General features: G+C 40.7%; 2 protein-coding genes across 2 annotated transcripts; both read left to right on the forward strand.

Annotated features, from left to right (window-relative positions):
• The first annotated feature begins 105 nt into the window (after positions 1-105).
• Positions 106-4,396, forward strand: LOC309630753 (gamma-crystallin B-like). Its single transcript, XM_082396412.1, has 2 exons — positions 106-387; positions 1,860-4,396. The coding sequence occupies exons 1-2, from the start codon at positions 265-267 to the stop codon at positions 2,133-2,135; spliced, it is 399 nt and encodes a 132-aa protein (XP_082252538.1). The 5' UTR covers positions 106-264; the 3' UTR covers positions 2,136-4,396.
• Positions 4,397-6,626: 2,230 nt separating this feature from the next.
• Positions 6,627-9,071, forward strand: LOC309630929 (gamma-crystallin C; the record flags this gene model as incomplete). Its single annotated transcript, XM_082396770.1, has 3 exons — positions 6,627-6,791; positions 6,898-7,140; positions 8,074-9,071. The coding sequence occupies 3 exons, from the start codon at positions 6,627-6,629 to the stop codon at positions 8,347-8,349; spliced, it is 684 nt and encodes a 227-aa protein (XP_082252896.1). The 3' UTR covers positions 8,350-9,071.
• Positions 9,072-15,815: the final 6,744 nt, after the last annotated feature.

The raw sequence follows: 15,815 nt of genomic DNA on the forward strand, positions 1-15,815 counted from the left end.
TGAACTTGCATCATCCGTGTCAACCAGCCATGGGGAAGGTAAACGGAACACAAGTGAAATAAAATGGAGGGGGGAAAAATGCCTCTCTACAAGATCTATTATGGGGAGCAAATGATTTAATTTTGAATTATACTCCCTTTGTAGATCACCTTCTACGAGGACCGGGGCTTCCAGGGCCGCTGCTACGAGTGCAGCAGCGACTGCCCCAACCTGCAGCCCTACTTCAGCCGCTGCAACTCCATCCGGGTGGACAGCGGCTGCTGGATGCTCTACGAGCGCCCCAACTACCAGGGCCACCAGTACTTCCTGCGGCGCGGCGACTACCCCGACTACCAGCAGTGGATGGGCCTCAACGACTCCGTCCGCTCCTGCCGCCTCATCCCCCCAGTGAGTGTGGCTCTGTCTTTGCCTTCCTCTCTTTGGAAATCAAAGCCATTAAAAACTGTTATCCTTCAACCAAATCGTTCCACCTGGAGAGCAGAAAGGGGGAGTGACCCCAATGCATGCAGTCAGTTCTAGAAGGGTGTCCCAGATAGCAAGCCGTTCTTCATGAACTCTGTGGTGGTTTTCTTAAAATCACATATTCCCAGTGTTTCATGTTTTAAACGGAATCAAAAATGAAAAGACTCATTAACAAAAAGCAGAACATAGAAGAGACGGAAGTTATCATCTGTTCGAGACAGAATTTCTTTTTTTTGTATTGAAGTATAGTTGATTTACAATGTTCTGTTAATGTCTGCTGTACAGCAAAGTGATTCAGTTATACATACATACATTCTTTTTTTAATATTCTTTTCCATTATGGTTTTTCACCAGATACTGAATATGGTTCTCTGGGCTATACAGTAGGACCTTGCTGTTTATCCATTCTATATATAATAGTTTGCCTCTGCTAACCCCAAACTACTCCCACTCCAAGATATAATTTCTTTTCTTTTTTTTTTCAAGATATAATTTCTTAAAGTGGTCATTCCAAGCCATATCAACTCAGAAATCCAATATAGCACAACTTATAAACACAAGCTGGTTCTGTTTAATTGATAAAAATACTTTTGCTTGCTTTGGCTTACTTTTCTATTTGATTATCCTCCTAGAGAAGACAGGCCCCCTGGCTTCTATTCTGATTTTGTAGGCAGTACCTATTAGCTCACCTAGAGGTAGAAATTAGAGGAAAGGCCACATCCAAAAATAAACTTTGAGATTCAGTCTTTCCTAGAGAGTGATGGCAGAGTTCTTAGAAGAATGTGTAGAAGTGTGGGAGCATGAGATATGGTGTCATCCAAACAGAGCTGCAAGAAGACCATTCCTGCTGCTGAGGGAATGAGGAAGTGGAGGGTAGGAGGCCAGAAAGGAAGCTTAAGAGTCACATAGGTGGAAATTTGAACTGCAAATGAAGTTATGAAAAGAGATGTAGGGAAGATGTGTCATCTTATTTTTTTACAAGAGCTTAATAATCCATAGTATGCATGAAAACCAAAACATTAGTCTTACAGAAAATAGCTAAATGTTGATTCCTTTATAACAAGGGTAATATATCAAATGAGGCTTCACTTTCCAATGACGCTCACTTTTCTCCTTTGAGAGGGACGTTCTCTAATAACAAGCACTAAAATGACCAGTTTTATTTTAGACAAACCTAAATCCCCAAGGACAGAGACTGGTGCATAGCAGTTGAAGAGCTGCTAAGTTCTGTTCCTAGCTTAGCCCATCCACCGTGAGATTCACGGCTGGGCGATGGGGACCAGGAAGGCTCCTTAACTCCGCAACATGGTTGTGGTGAAAGCAGACTTGGACTAAGGGATCTTTAATTTCTCTCTATTTGTGTTCACTTACTTTTTCTTTTCTGTCTGCCACCCTAGCACACCGGCACTTACAGAATGAGAATCTATGAGAGAGATGACTTCAGAGGACAAATGTCAGAGATCACAGACGATTGTCTCTCTCTTCAGGACCGCTTCCACCTCACTGAGATCCACTCCCTCAACGTGCTGGAGGGCTCCTGGGTCCTTTACGAGCTGCCCAACTACAGGGGAAGGCAGTACCTCCTGAGGCCGGGGGAGTACAGAAGATATCTTGACTGGGGGGCGATGAATGCCAAAGCTGGTTCTCTAAGACGGGTGACAGATTTTTACTGAAGTATTTTCATTCTCCACTTTTCTCCTTTAGAATCTAATAAAAGATTTAGCTTGTGTTTCTGGCACTAATAGAGTCCTGCCTTTCTTTTAATCTATTAGGACTTCAAAAGCAATAATGGCACTTGGCCAGACATGATAACATATGTTTTCAAGATGGGGAACAACCTCTTATAAGGGGAATTAAGTAGAGGATATTATTGCCAGCATTCTTTTAAAGGCTAGGCCATGTTGGCTCAAAGTTCAGTTCAACTGGGCTCAACCCATTTGTGGTTAATCTTACAAAGATATATTTACAGTTACAAAAATAAACAAGTACTTATTGAAACACCTCAAGTTATCCCTCCAGGTTATCCCCACCATCTTCCCTATAGAGTCCAAGTCTTAATTGATAAGGAAAGCCATTCTCATCTAGACTCTTACTTTAGCCCCATAAGCAAACAAATAAATGAACTGGTCCTCTTACCTACTTCACTCCTTATCCTTCTAACAGCCTCCATCCCTTTTCTCCCATTTCCAATACCTCATACCTCCATGAGATTTCCCAATAGAATTCACTGTCTCTTTGCTATATGTGCTTTGTACAAAATTTTCAGGATTTTTACCAAAAACCACATGCACATAGGAAAATTCTGCCCCCTATCATTTTTTTTTTCTGGCCACGCTGCATGTGGGTCTTAGTTCACCTTCCAGGGATCGAACCCACACCCCCTGCAGTGGAAGCACGGAGTCTTAACCACTGGACGGCCAGAGTAGTCCCTGCCTCCCATCATTTTAATGGGAGTAAAGTACTATGACCATATATGAAAAATAAGGGACTTTGGTGGTGGCACAGTGGTTAAGAATACTCCTGCCAATGCAGTGGATATGGGTTCGATCCCTGGGCTGTGAAGATCACACGTGCTGCGGAGCAACTAAGCCCATGCACCACAACTACTGAGCCTGAGCTCTAGAGTCTGCACGCCACAAGTACTGAAGCCCATGTGCCTAGAGCCTGTGCTCCGCAACAAGAGAGGCCACCGCGATGACAAGCCCACGTACCATACAAAGAGTAGCCCCTGCTCGCCGCAACTAGAGAGGCTGGGTGCAGCAAGGAAGACCCAATGCAGCCAAAAATAAATAAATATTTAATTTAAAAAAACAAAAAGAAGGAATGTTATCTTTTAAGGAGTTGCCTTGTTGGTGCTAGGAGAATGTTGCTGTTTATGGTTGAGCAGGTATTCTTGATGATGGAGGAGGTTTGGTTGATGTATAATGCAGATAAACAATGCTGGGGCGAGAGGAGAGGCCAAAGGGCAGAAAAGAATTTTTATGTTGAAATTTTTCTTGCCTTGCCATAAAATATGAATTTTATTTCACATTTTTAACATGAAAATTCATTTGTTCCAAGAGGAATGCCATAGGAGTTAAGCAGAGGTGGGTCAATGATTGCTTCCTGTCTTCATGTCAGTTACTGAATGGCCATCAAAGACAAGCTGAGAAAGAGAACCAGAGGCTGGTGTTATGATGGTGATCTCTGGGTCCTTACCCAGTCTCCTTGTTTGGGAGAGTTTGGTCTACATGGCCGCCAACCAAATGACCTCTTCTCATTTAACCAAGCATGTATATGATACAAATGCTACGTTAATTATCAATACTAGGAAGCAAGCATGTGGGTAGTAAGGTCAACAGTTGACTGGACCTCAGACACTAGCAAAACTCTGGAATTGGACACTGCTGTTGTAACAGTAATTTGGCGTCTCAGGAGACATAAAATTAGAATCACGAAGGAGCAGAGGGCTTAGGGGACAGCACAGTTCTGTTTCCTCTCTTTTGCTTACTCATCTCGCCTATTATAAATGCCCATTAAATAGATCAAGTGCAGGGTGCTTGTGTCATCCTACACATTGAAAGTTGCAAATGCTGAACTTTGATGTGAGTGTGTAGGCCCGTTGCGCTGAGCATTTGAAAGAGGTCCCGTGGACTATTACAACGATGAATTTCAGACGAGGGAATAACGCTCATATCCCCCAGACATTTATTGAGTAAACTTTATGGGCCAGTTCATTTTTCCAGTTAGTGAGAATACAAAAGTAAAGATGGGTGGCAGGGCGGTGGGGCGGGGATTAACATATACACATTACTATACATAAAATAGTAAACAACAAGGACCTCATATATAGCACAGGGGACTATACTCAATAACCCATAAGGGAAAATCATCTGAAAAAGAATAGATATAAATATATGTATAACTGAATCGCTACACCTGAAACTAACAAAACACTGTAAATCAGTCACACACACACACACACACACACAAACACAAGGAAAAGTAAGGAAAAGAAAAGAAAAGAAGAAGGAATAAATCAGAGTAGTGTTTTTCAAAGTTTGGTCCAAGAACAACCTGCTGCTGCCAGTTAAAAATGCAGATTCCTGGAGTCTTTTCCAGATCTAATGATGCAAAGTCTCAGAAGAGGGTAGAGCCTGGCAATTAGCATTTTTAATAAGCACAGGTGATTCTTAATGCATCCTGGAATTTGAAAAACACTAGATGATTTCTAAAGTTCCTTCCATATCTACATTTTTACCACAAAATGGCTTTGTGGTGGAGACATTTTTCAGGCATCTTTGAGAGAGACAAATGGGCTGAAGTCATCCTTAATAATGTCTCACTATTACTAATATCAAACGTTTATTCAGTGCTCATTTGTGCCAAGTATGTGCCAAACACATTAAACACATAATCCCATTTATTCAGGTCCATGTCCTTTAGCCAAAAGCCACCAGACACACCTGTTGTGAAACAAAGGGGTTTGTTACTGGTTACAGTGACGGAGAGAACATACACCATAGGGAAGCATGGACTGTCTCCGTAAGAGGGTTAGAAAGAACTATGATAGGATTTCTACATTGGTTGGGTGACTTGGGGAAGTGCCTAAAAAGGCAGAAGTTGGACTTCCCTGGTGGTCCAGTGGTTAGGACTTCGCACTTTCACTGCAGGCGGCACGGGTTCAATCCCTGGTCGGGGAACTAAGATCCCACATGCTGCTCGGTACGGCCAAAAAACCATAAAATAAACAATAAAATAAAAAGCGGGCTTCCCTGGTGGCGCAGTGGTTGAGAGTCTGCCTGCCAATGCAGGGGACACGGGTTCGAGACGTGGTCTGGGAAGATCCCACATGCCGCGGAGCAACTAGGCCCGTGAGCCACAGCTACTGAGCCTGCGCGTCTGGAGCCTGTGCTCCGCAACAAGAGAGGCCGCGACAGTGAGAGGCCCGCGCACCGCGATGAAGAGTGGCCCCCGCTTGCCGCAACTAGAGAAAGCCCTCACGCAGAAACGAAGACCCAACACAGCCAAAAATAAATAAATAAATAAATAAATTTTTAAAATAAAGTAAAAAGCAGGAGTTCACTAAATTGGATGTTGTCAGACAGCAAGGGTAATTTTATGATTGGATATCTTAATAGATCTACTCATGGGGAAGGGAGCAAAGAACAAGGATAAAGCTGCAATTGATAAAGAAGTAGCAGTTAATCATTTTGGCTGAGAGAGGGCCTGTGTCTGGTATTTTGTGGGTGGCACATTCGCTTTGTTTTTGCCTATGCTTAGACAAAATTATGAAGTGGCCTTATTTTGTCTCATTTCATCATGGTCTCAGGGTAACCTTGCCTCAGTTGGTATTTTGTGAGATTGTTTATGTCTAATAGGGAAATATGGCCTAGCTCTGAGGGCCAAGCCAGCTTCCAAATATTAGAGGCTGCCGGCTCTTTCTTTCTTTCTTTCCTTTCTCTCTTTCTTTCTTCCTTTCTTTCTTTTTTTCTCTCTCATTCAACATACTATATCCCATGAGATAAGTATTATGAAATAACTCCTGCTCTGAGAGGTTGTGTGGCTTGCCAAGTTCATGTGGTTACTAAGTGGACATTTTGAGTCCACGAAGCTTTACTGCCTTCCCCTGGTAAAGGGAAAACAATCTATAAAGCAATATACTTCTCAGTCTTAAACCCAATGGTCATAAAAACCTTTCTTTTGGTTCTTATCACAAGTCGGCTACGAGGGGCTGGTTTCCAGTTATATGAAGCGTACTCACCAATGAGGAAGTTAAAAGCTATGCCTTAAAGCATTGTCAAAACTAGCAAAAATCAGAATCCAGATTTGTGTCCTGTACTGGATTGGCAAGTCCTGTGAAGAAAGCAGTTTTAAGATACAGTGGTCTCTGTGGTCCAGAAAAACTAGTGCTTGTGGCATTCTGCTTCACCCACAGCCTCTCTGGAATTCTGGGGCACTTACATAAAGACATGGATTTTTCTCCCAATATACACAGGGCATAAATGAATCATATGTATAGAGACATGAGTTTCAGGTCAAAAGTTCAGACTGATGTGCTGATAAATTTATAAAACACTAAGAATCCAAATAAAAGCAACTCTAGGGACTCATCCAGAACCCGAACAGGACAGCGTTAGAATATACCAGAGAATGAGGGCAGACTAGACAGGCATTTCCACTGAATGCAGCATGTAAAAGCGATCCATAAAATCCCCTTACTCACCCCCGGGGCCCCTTTTGTGTTGTTCTTGCCAACACAGCAGCCGTCCTGCTATATAGACCCGCTGCGCTGCCGGGGCCCCATCACACTGAACTTGCATCATCCGTGTCAACCAGCCATGGGGAAGGTAAACGGAACACAAGTGAAATAAAATGGAGGGGGGAAAAATGCCTCGCTACAAGATCTATTATGGGGAGCAAATGATTTAATTTTGAATTATACTCCCTTTGTAGATCACCTTCTACGAGGACCGGGGCTTCCAGGGCCGCTGCTACGAGTGCAGCAGCGACTGCCCCAACCTGCAGCCCTACTTCAGCCGCTGCAACTCCATCCGGGTGGACAGCGGCTGCTGGATGCTCTACGAGCGCCCCAACTACCAGGGCCACCAGTACTTCCTGCGGCGCGGCGACTACCCCGACTACCAGCAGTGGATGGGCCTCAACGACTCTGTCCGCTCCTGCTGTCTCATCCCCCAAGTGAGTTCAGCTTGATTCCAATCATGCCACCTGAGTGTCCTCACTCTGTTATTGATGGGTGTTAGGGCGAGGGAGGTTTTCCTTTAAATACACCTAAGGGTTAAGTGGGCTTTGGGTAGCTGCCAAAGCCCAGGTAGATCCCTGCAGAAAAACAGCAGAGAATATAAGGAAGACTTCACTTAGGGAAAGAGTCAGTTTTGTTTTTATTCTTTGCTGCCATTAGGTCAGTCAAAGCTTGTCTGTAACAAATGTAGTATCACAATGGGATATAAAACAAACTTGCAAGTGGGAAACTGTTTAGGCATAAGAAGGCAGTATTTCTAACAAATTAATTTTTACCTATAGTAAAGGAATTGATAATGAACAAATTAGATAGTGTCCACTGCAGACTAGTAAAAATGGAAAACTCTGTTGTTAATATAGGCTATTCAAAGCTATCTTCCAATTTTGGAAAAGGTAATTTTTCTTAATTTGGAAAATCAGTTGAATTCTGGTTTCAGACTATTTAAACAAATTTTCCACCAAAGGATGTGATTTTTTAAAATCCTGTTTTAGTGGTAAATGTATGTGTATATGTATATAACTTTGGGAGATAATACTCTTATTAAAATATAGGCAAAATACTTATCGTTTTCCCCCAAAATGTAGGTTTATCACCTAGGAATCAAGAAATTATGGAATTAAGAATTAGGAATCAAGATATTTGAGTTCATGATGGATTCTAACCCAGACCTTGAACTTCTTAAAAATTCCATGTCTCACATAAGAAATAGAAAATGAGCATTTGTTAAATGCTAGTGGAACACAGATCCATATGAAGCATTCACAGCAAGTTCAGAGTCTCAGTTTTGACACTGACAATCTCATGCCCCAACCTGCCAAGTTCATCTCTTGTTTGGTTGCTTTTTCTGCTCTTTCTCTTTGTGGACCGAGCAGACAAGCTCCCACAGGCTGCGGTTGTATGAGAGAGAGGATCACAAAGGCCTCATGGTGGAGCTGAGCGAGGACTGCTCCTGCATCCAGGACCGCTTCCACCTGAATGAGGTCCGCTCCCTCCACGTGCTGGAGGGCTGCTGGGTCCTCTATGAGATGCCCAGCTACTGCGGCCGGCAGTACCTGCTGCGACCCCAAGAGTACAGGCGCTACCAAGACTGGGGGGCCATGGATGCTAAGGCCGGCTCTGTGCGGAGGGTGGTGGATTTATACTGAAATAGTTTCCCACTACCGTTTTCTCACTTTGGAACCTAATAAAGTATTTAGTCTGTATTGTTGGCAATCGCTGGCTTCTGTCTTTCTTTCATTGTGTGCCCATTAATTCACCTGTAAATACTCCCTCTTAAAGACTGAGGAGTGGATAAGAGGTGGCGGGGTCTGTTCTAGAAGAGCATCAAGGTAGGAAGAGTTTTGAACAAGGCTCAGAAGTGGGGGTGGAGAAAGGAGAGAGCCTGTCTGAGAAATAAAGGCAGATCAAAGGAGAGAGATGGGAGAGGGTGACTGGTGAGAAGGGAGGCATTCAGTTGAGGGCCTAAGGAACAGCATTCCAGGAGTTTCCATCTGATCCAAGAAGTAGCTGTAAGCCACAGAGTCACAGGTGAGTGGTGAGGGCAGCCCATTTGGAAAAAGCCTGATTAGACTATATAAGGAATTATACTTTTGTTTCCTTTCAAGCACAGTAATATATAACTAATGCCAGGGCTGCCATCAGCCGTTGCCATACTTTTGGACTCAGCTGAAGACACTCCTTCTTATTCTAAAACAGCTCCTGACCAGGGTGCACCTCTTGGCCAGTACAGCTGCTGGACCAAACACTGAGTGAATTTTAGAAACTGCACAGCTGTTCACAGTGCCCAGCTAATGCAAATAAATTAATAAGATACACATTAATATTTTAAATAGATTTGCCTGATATAGTGTACCACAAACAATAAAAAGTTCTTTACTACAAAAAAGCAGGCTCAAATTTAAAAGCACATTGAAGAAAGCCATAATTTCTAGAGCCCTCTGATTGAAGTAAAATCTGCTTGCTCACAAGGGAAGCCCTACATATTAAAAAAAAAAAAATGAAAATTCTTTCATCAGTAGAAAATTAATTTATTTTTAACTTGAAGTTTTCCCTCCAAAGTGAAAGTCTCCCATAATCTTACTACTTTACACATCCTATAAAGAAAGAAGTGGAGGGGTCCCTCTGATCCCACACTTCATTGCTAGCCCTTCTGTACATTTGGTGGGTACCCTTCTTGAATTTTCCCTCATTTATATAGCTATCTCATGAAACACATATTTTTATTTCTTTACAAAAATGAAATCATGCTGTACATATTAGTCTGCAACTTGCTTTTATCAATAAAATGTAACGTGGTATGGACATCTATCTAGGTCAGTACCTTATTCTGTTAATGGCTGCATTGTGTTCCATTGTTGGAGGTTCCCTAGATTATTTAACCATTTATTCACTAGTGATTGGGCTTTTCCAATTTTGCTTTTCCAAACAAGGCTGCAACGAATATCGTCATACATATACCTTTATCGACACACGCCACAGTTTCTGGAGGATAGAGACCTAGAAGTGAGACTGCCCACTCATAGTGCAAGTTATTTTTTCTTTTAATGGACTGCGCAATTATTAGCCACCAAGGAGCCTACCTTCTTTGAGTTAGGGACATCACCATTTGCTGAGCACCTACCATAGGCTTGCCGTGTACAGCACTGGGGATGGAAAAACAAACAAAACAAACAAACAGAAGGCATTGTCCCTACTGCCACAGAACTCTACACAGAAATAATACTAAATACTGACACCAAACAATAAATACATAATCACACTTTTTTGGTCAAGTACTTCCCAAGTACTAAACAACACATATGTAATCACTTGTTTATCAAGTGCTGTTGCTAAGAAGTTTTAAGGCATCCCATGACGCATTTCTAGGGGGAAAAATGGAGCAATATTTATTTATGTATTTCTCGTGAGATGTGTTTTTATTCCTTAACATTTGGGGAGGGAAAGTGTTTTCTTGGCATGACATACACATTTAGAACTTAATTACATACCTTTCTGTGACACTTTTTTTTTTTCCTGTTTTGGAATAACACCTCCAATGAAAACAGTTTCCTGTGAATAGGAAAAAAACTGTTTTTGACACAGCAGACAAAATGTTGCATCTCAGGAGTAGCCAGTTCCAGCCTTTGGCCCTTTGGCTGGGGAACAGGAGACCAGGAAGGCACAGGTCACTGTTTCCCTATCATGACCTCCTCCAGCTGACCTCCTTTTTTCTCGCCCCTCCTCCCACCTCACCCCCACCTCCATCCCCTAAATTTCTGCCCCTTTATTCCTTTCTCGAGCCCACTGGTCTTGAGGTACAAGCCTCCATTGGAATCCTCCAATGTATCTCCTGTCCGTCAGGAGAAATTTTAACAATCCAGAACTACAAAATCTGTCTTTTTCTTATGCTAAACATGCTTAAGACGTACATATAGCAATTCTAATAACAATCCAAACATTTAATAAATGTCTTATTTTCTCTCCCTTTTTTTCTCTCACACAAAATCACAGGGAGCTTGCAATCCAACAAGAAGTGGACTTTTTCTTCTTTAGAATTCCAAAAGAGAAATGTTGAGGAACCAGGTTCCAATCACTTTTACAGTCGGTTTTGTGCCTTTACTGGTGAATCATACATCTTTAGTAAAGGATTCTGAGAAGAATAAAGATTCATTATAGTTAATGAGAGTGGTAGTAGGCAGGGATGAAAATGCTTGAGTAATTCTACTTTATTTAAAATGAAAATGTCATGTGACACAAGAAGAGTATGATAGTTTTCTAGTATAAGCCCCATTTGACAAACATTATCTTGAAGGTGAAAAAAATTAGCTCAATCACATAAAAAGCTTATATATTGGACAAATTAAGCCTTTTATTTACAACACTTATGAAAAAAACTGGGGCTAAATTAAACTTAGTAACACGTCCAGGGAGGTGGGATGAATTGGGAGATTGGGATTGACATATATACACAATTGATACTATGTATAAAATAGATAACCAATGAGAACCTACTGTATAGCTCAGGGAACTCTACTCAATGCTCTGTGGTGACCTAAATGGGAAGGAATTCCAAAAAAAGAGGCACATATGTGTACATATAGCTGATTCACTTTGCTGTATGGTAGAAACTAACACAACATTGTAAAGCAACTATACTCCAATAAAAATTTATTTAAAAAAAACCACATCCAGTGTCCCACAGTAAGAAGCAAGGATGGGACTGTAGCATGTCCTTTACTGCTATGCTTATCCTAATGTGGGGAGTTCTATGGAGGGATAACTTTCTTTCTATCTTTCTATTTTTCTTCCTTTCTTTCTTTCTTTCTTTTTCTGTTAGATCTATTTTACTGAAGAATAGTTGATTTACAATATTAGTTTTAGGTGTACAACATAGTGATTCAGTATTTTTACAGATTATAGTCCTTGAAAACTTATTACAAGATAATGGCTATAATTCCCTGTGTCCTACAATATATCCTTGTTTCTTATCTATTTTATACATAGTAGTTTGTATCTCTTAATCCCATACCCCTAATTTGTCCCTCCTCCCTTGGAGGGATAATTTCTGGAATAACTCTAGGATAAGATTTTGAAGTATCAATATTATAAAAAAACAAGACCCCCCCAACAATTGCTCATCATATTTTCACATTTTTAAAATCAAGGGGTTCTTAATATTTTAGATTTCCCAGACCAATTTTCCTTGAATAGGAACCAACATAGGACTGCCTATTTTTATTTTGCCAAGCAAGGACATTTGAAATTAAAAACAAAACAAAAATTCAAAAGTAAGCACTATCTATTATTACATCATTTTATATTTTTAAAAAATACATTTAAAAAAGAATATTTCAATCCCCTCAAATACACAAGTTTCTAATAAAGTGTGGTTCAGACCAAGAAAGAATGCTTGAGAATATTGCTTTGATTCATAGGCTTTTTTATTTGGCAAAAACTAGTAGAAACCGAGCAGAGTTTGAAGACTCTTGTCTGAGGTTGCAACTCAATACCTTCAAGGGTCAGGGAGATGATGTAAATACAGGCATACCTCACAGACACTGTGGGTTCAGTTCCAGACCATGACAATAAAGCAAATATCACAATAAAATGGGTCACATGAATTTTTGGTTTCCCAGTGCATATAAAAGTTATGTTTACACTATACTATAATCCATTAAGAGTACAATAGCATTGTGTCTAAAAAAAACCAATGTACGTATCTTAATTAAAAATACTTTATTGCTAAAAGAGGCTAACCATCATCTGAGCCTTTAGCAAGCCATAATCTTTTTGCTGGTGGAGGGTCTTGCCTCGTGCTGATGGCTGCTGACTGATCAGGGTGGTAGTTGCTGAAGGCTGGGCTGGCTGTGGCAGTTTCTTAAAATAAGACAACAATGAAGTTTGTCACATCGATTGATGGCTCCTCCTTTCACAAACAATTTCTCTGTAGCATGCAATGCTCTTTGATAGCATTTTACCCACAGTAGAACTTCTTTCAAAATTGGAGTCAATCCTCTCAACCCCTACCACTGCTTTATCAAGCTCATGTTATCAAGTTCATGTAATATTCTAAATCCTTTGTTGTCATTTCAACAATCTTCACAGCCTTTTCACCAGGAATAGATTCCATCTCAAGAAATCACTTTCTTTGCTCATCCATAAGAAACAACTCCTCATCCATTTAAGTTTTATCATGAGATTGCAGCAATTCAGTCCCATCCTCAGGCTCCACTTCTAATTCTAGTTCTTTTGCTATTTCCACCATATCTGCAGTTACTTCCTCCACTGAAGTCTTGAATCCCTCAAGGTCATCCAGGAGGGTTGGAATCAACTTCTTCCAAACTCCTGTTATTGTTGATATTTTGATTTTTTCCCACGGATCATGAATGCTCTTCATGGCATCTAGAATGGCAAATTCTTTCCAGAAGATTTTTAATTGATTTTGCCCAGATCCATCAGTGGAATCACTATTTATGGTAGCTATAGCCTTATGAAATATATTTCCTAAATAATATGACTTAAAGTCGAAATTACTCCTTGATCCATGGGCTGCAGAATGGATGTTGTATGAGCAGGCATGAGAATAACATTAATTTCATTGTACATCTCTATCAGAGCTCCAGGGTGACCAGGTACATTGTTATTGACAGTAATATTTTGAAAAGAATCTTTTCATGGAGTAGTAGGTCTCAACTGTGAGCTTAAAGTATTCAGTAAACCATGTTGTAAAAAGATGTTCTGTCATCCAGGCTTTGTTGTTCCATTTATAGAGCACAGGCAGAGTAGATTTAGCATAATTCTAAAAGACTAGGATTTTCAAAACGGTAAATGAGAACTGGCTTCAACTTAAAGTCACTAGCTGCATTAGCTCCCAAAAGAAAATCATCCTGTCCTTTGAAGCTTTGAAGCCAGACGTTGACTTCTCTTCTCTAGCTATAAAAGTGCTAGATGGCATCTTCTTCCGACATAAGGCTGTTTCATCTACACTGAAAATCTGTTGGTTAGTGTAGCCACCTTCATTAATTATATGAGCTAGATCTTCTGGATAACTTGCTGCAATTTTTACATCAGCACTTGCTGCTTCACCTTGTACTTTTATGTTATGGAGACAGCTTCTTTCCTTAAGCCTCATGAACAACCTCTGCTAACTTCAAACTTTTCTTCTTCAGTTTCCTCGCCTCTCTCAATCTTCATAACATTGAAGAGAGTTAGGTTCTCCTTGCTCTGGTTTAGGCTTTGGCTTAAGGGAATGTAGTGGTTGGTTTGATCTTCTATCCAGACCACTCAAACTTTATCCATATAGGCAATAAGGCTGTTTCAGTTTCTTCATTAGTGTGTTCACTGGAGTAGCACTTTTAATTGCCTTCAGTAATTTTCCCGCTACATTCACAACTTGGCTAACTGTTTGGAGCAAGAGGCCTAGCTTTCAGCCTATCTTGAATTTCAACAAGCATATGCCTTCCTCACTAAGCATAATCATTTCTAGCTTTTGACTAAAAGTGAGATACACGTGACTCTTCCTTTCACTTGAACACTTAGAGACTATTGTAGGGTTATTAACTGACCTAATTTCAATATTGCTGTGTCTCAGGGAATAAGGAGGCCCAAGGCGGGGAAGAGAGATGGGGAATAGTCTGTCGCTGGAGCAGTCAGGACACACAACATTTGTGGATTAAGTTCGCTGTCTTATATAGGTGCAGTTCACGGTGCCCCAAAGCAATTACAATAATAACATCAAAGATCACTGATCACAGATCACCATAACAAATATAATTATGATGAAAAAGTTTGAAATATTGTGAGAATTACCAAAATGTGATACAGAGACTCTAAATGAGCAAATGCTGTTGGAAAAATGACCCTGCTAGACTTGCTCGATGCAGGGCTGCCACAAGTGTTCAATTTGTAAAAAACACAGTATCTGCAAAACTCAATAAAGCAAAGCACAGTAAAATGAGGTATACCTGTAAGTGAAACAACCTTCTTTAAGATGACAAGGAGTAATGGGTAGTATGGTGAACTGTGGAAAGAATGAACCAACCTAAAGCATCACCAAAAACATCTAAACACTGTGTCAGCCAAGCGAAATACATCTCCAAGTCCACAGCCCTCAAGGCTGTTCTTATTTCCACATTGGTGTGAAAGCTGGGGAGAGCCACCAACAATGGACATCACAGTAGTTTCCAGTGAATCCTCCCCCACCATGAAACGCCTTGGTACCATGTAAGCCCTCAAAACCCAACCATAGAGCCTGGGTAAGTGAGGAGAGGAAATCCCAACAATGACTAAAGTTAAATTTTCTCTCCATCCCAGTGGAATGAGACTTAGATTCATAAAATATTCTGAGTTACAGAAAATAAACAAAGTGGTATTTCTTATATACTTCATTTTGTAGACTATTTACACTAGCTACACAAATCATTAACCCTGCATGCAGCAAAATCTGAACCTGAACTAGTCTCTTTTTTCTTCACTTTTGTTTGAAACCATGTGAATATTTATAGATTGACAAAGGGTTACTTCCTGGACCAGAGCTCGGGACAACAGGGTGTTTCTTCTCTCTTGTTCTCCCTCCAAAGACAATTGCCATCATTCATTCCAGGCAACTGGTGTAGAGCTCTGCTTCTATGCCACAGGTGCAAGGAGTCTCAGGTCTTAAACTATGCTCACTTAGCACACTAAGTACAATTTGGGACTTAGGTTTTATACGCATTTGTCACTCCCAGAATTTTCTGTAGAGCATTGAAATTAAGCCACCTTTTGGCCCACAGCATTCACACTTCAATTCTATGAGAAGTGTAAGGGGTTTTCCCTATTTCTTCCCCCAGGCAGAAATAAAGCCTTCCCTCTTCCCATTTAATGAAAAAGCCAAGCCCAAAGTGCCCTTGTTTTGGTCCTCCAGTTGGATCCTAAATTTCAGCTGTAGCTGCATGTCAGCTGAAGTGGTGGTCGACACTGACATCCCCATGCTGCTCCTCTAGACGCTCTCTGGGACTCTGCATTAGGGTTCTCATGTTTTACTGTTTTCACCTATCAACACTCTCCCCACAGAAACAGCTCTGAGCAAACTGATGGTTTTTTTAAATTTATTATTATTTTTCATTCTTATTTTTTTCATTTTTAATTAAAATGA

This window comes from Balaenoptera borealis (genome assembly GCF_965194805.1).
Source record: "Balaenoptera borealis genome assembly, chromosome: 6".
Taxonomy (NCBI): domain Eukaryota; kingdom Metazoa; phylum Chordata; class Mammalia; order Artiodactyla; family Balaenopteridae; genus Balaenoptera; species Balaenoptera borealis.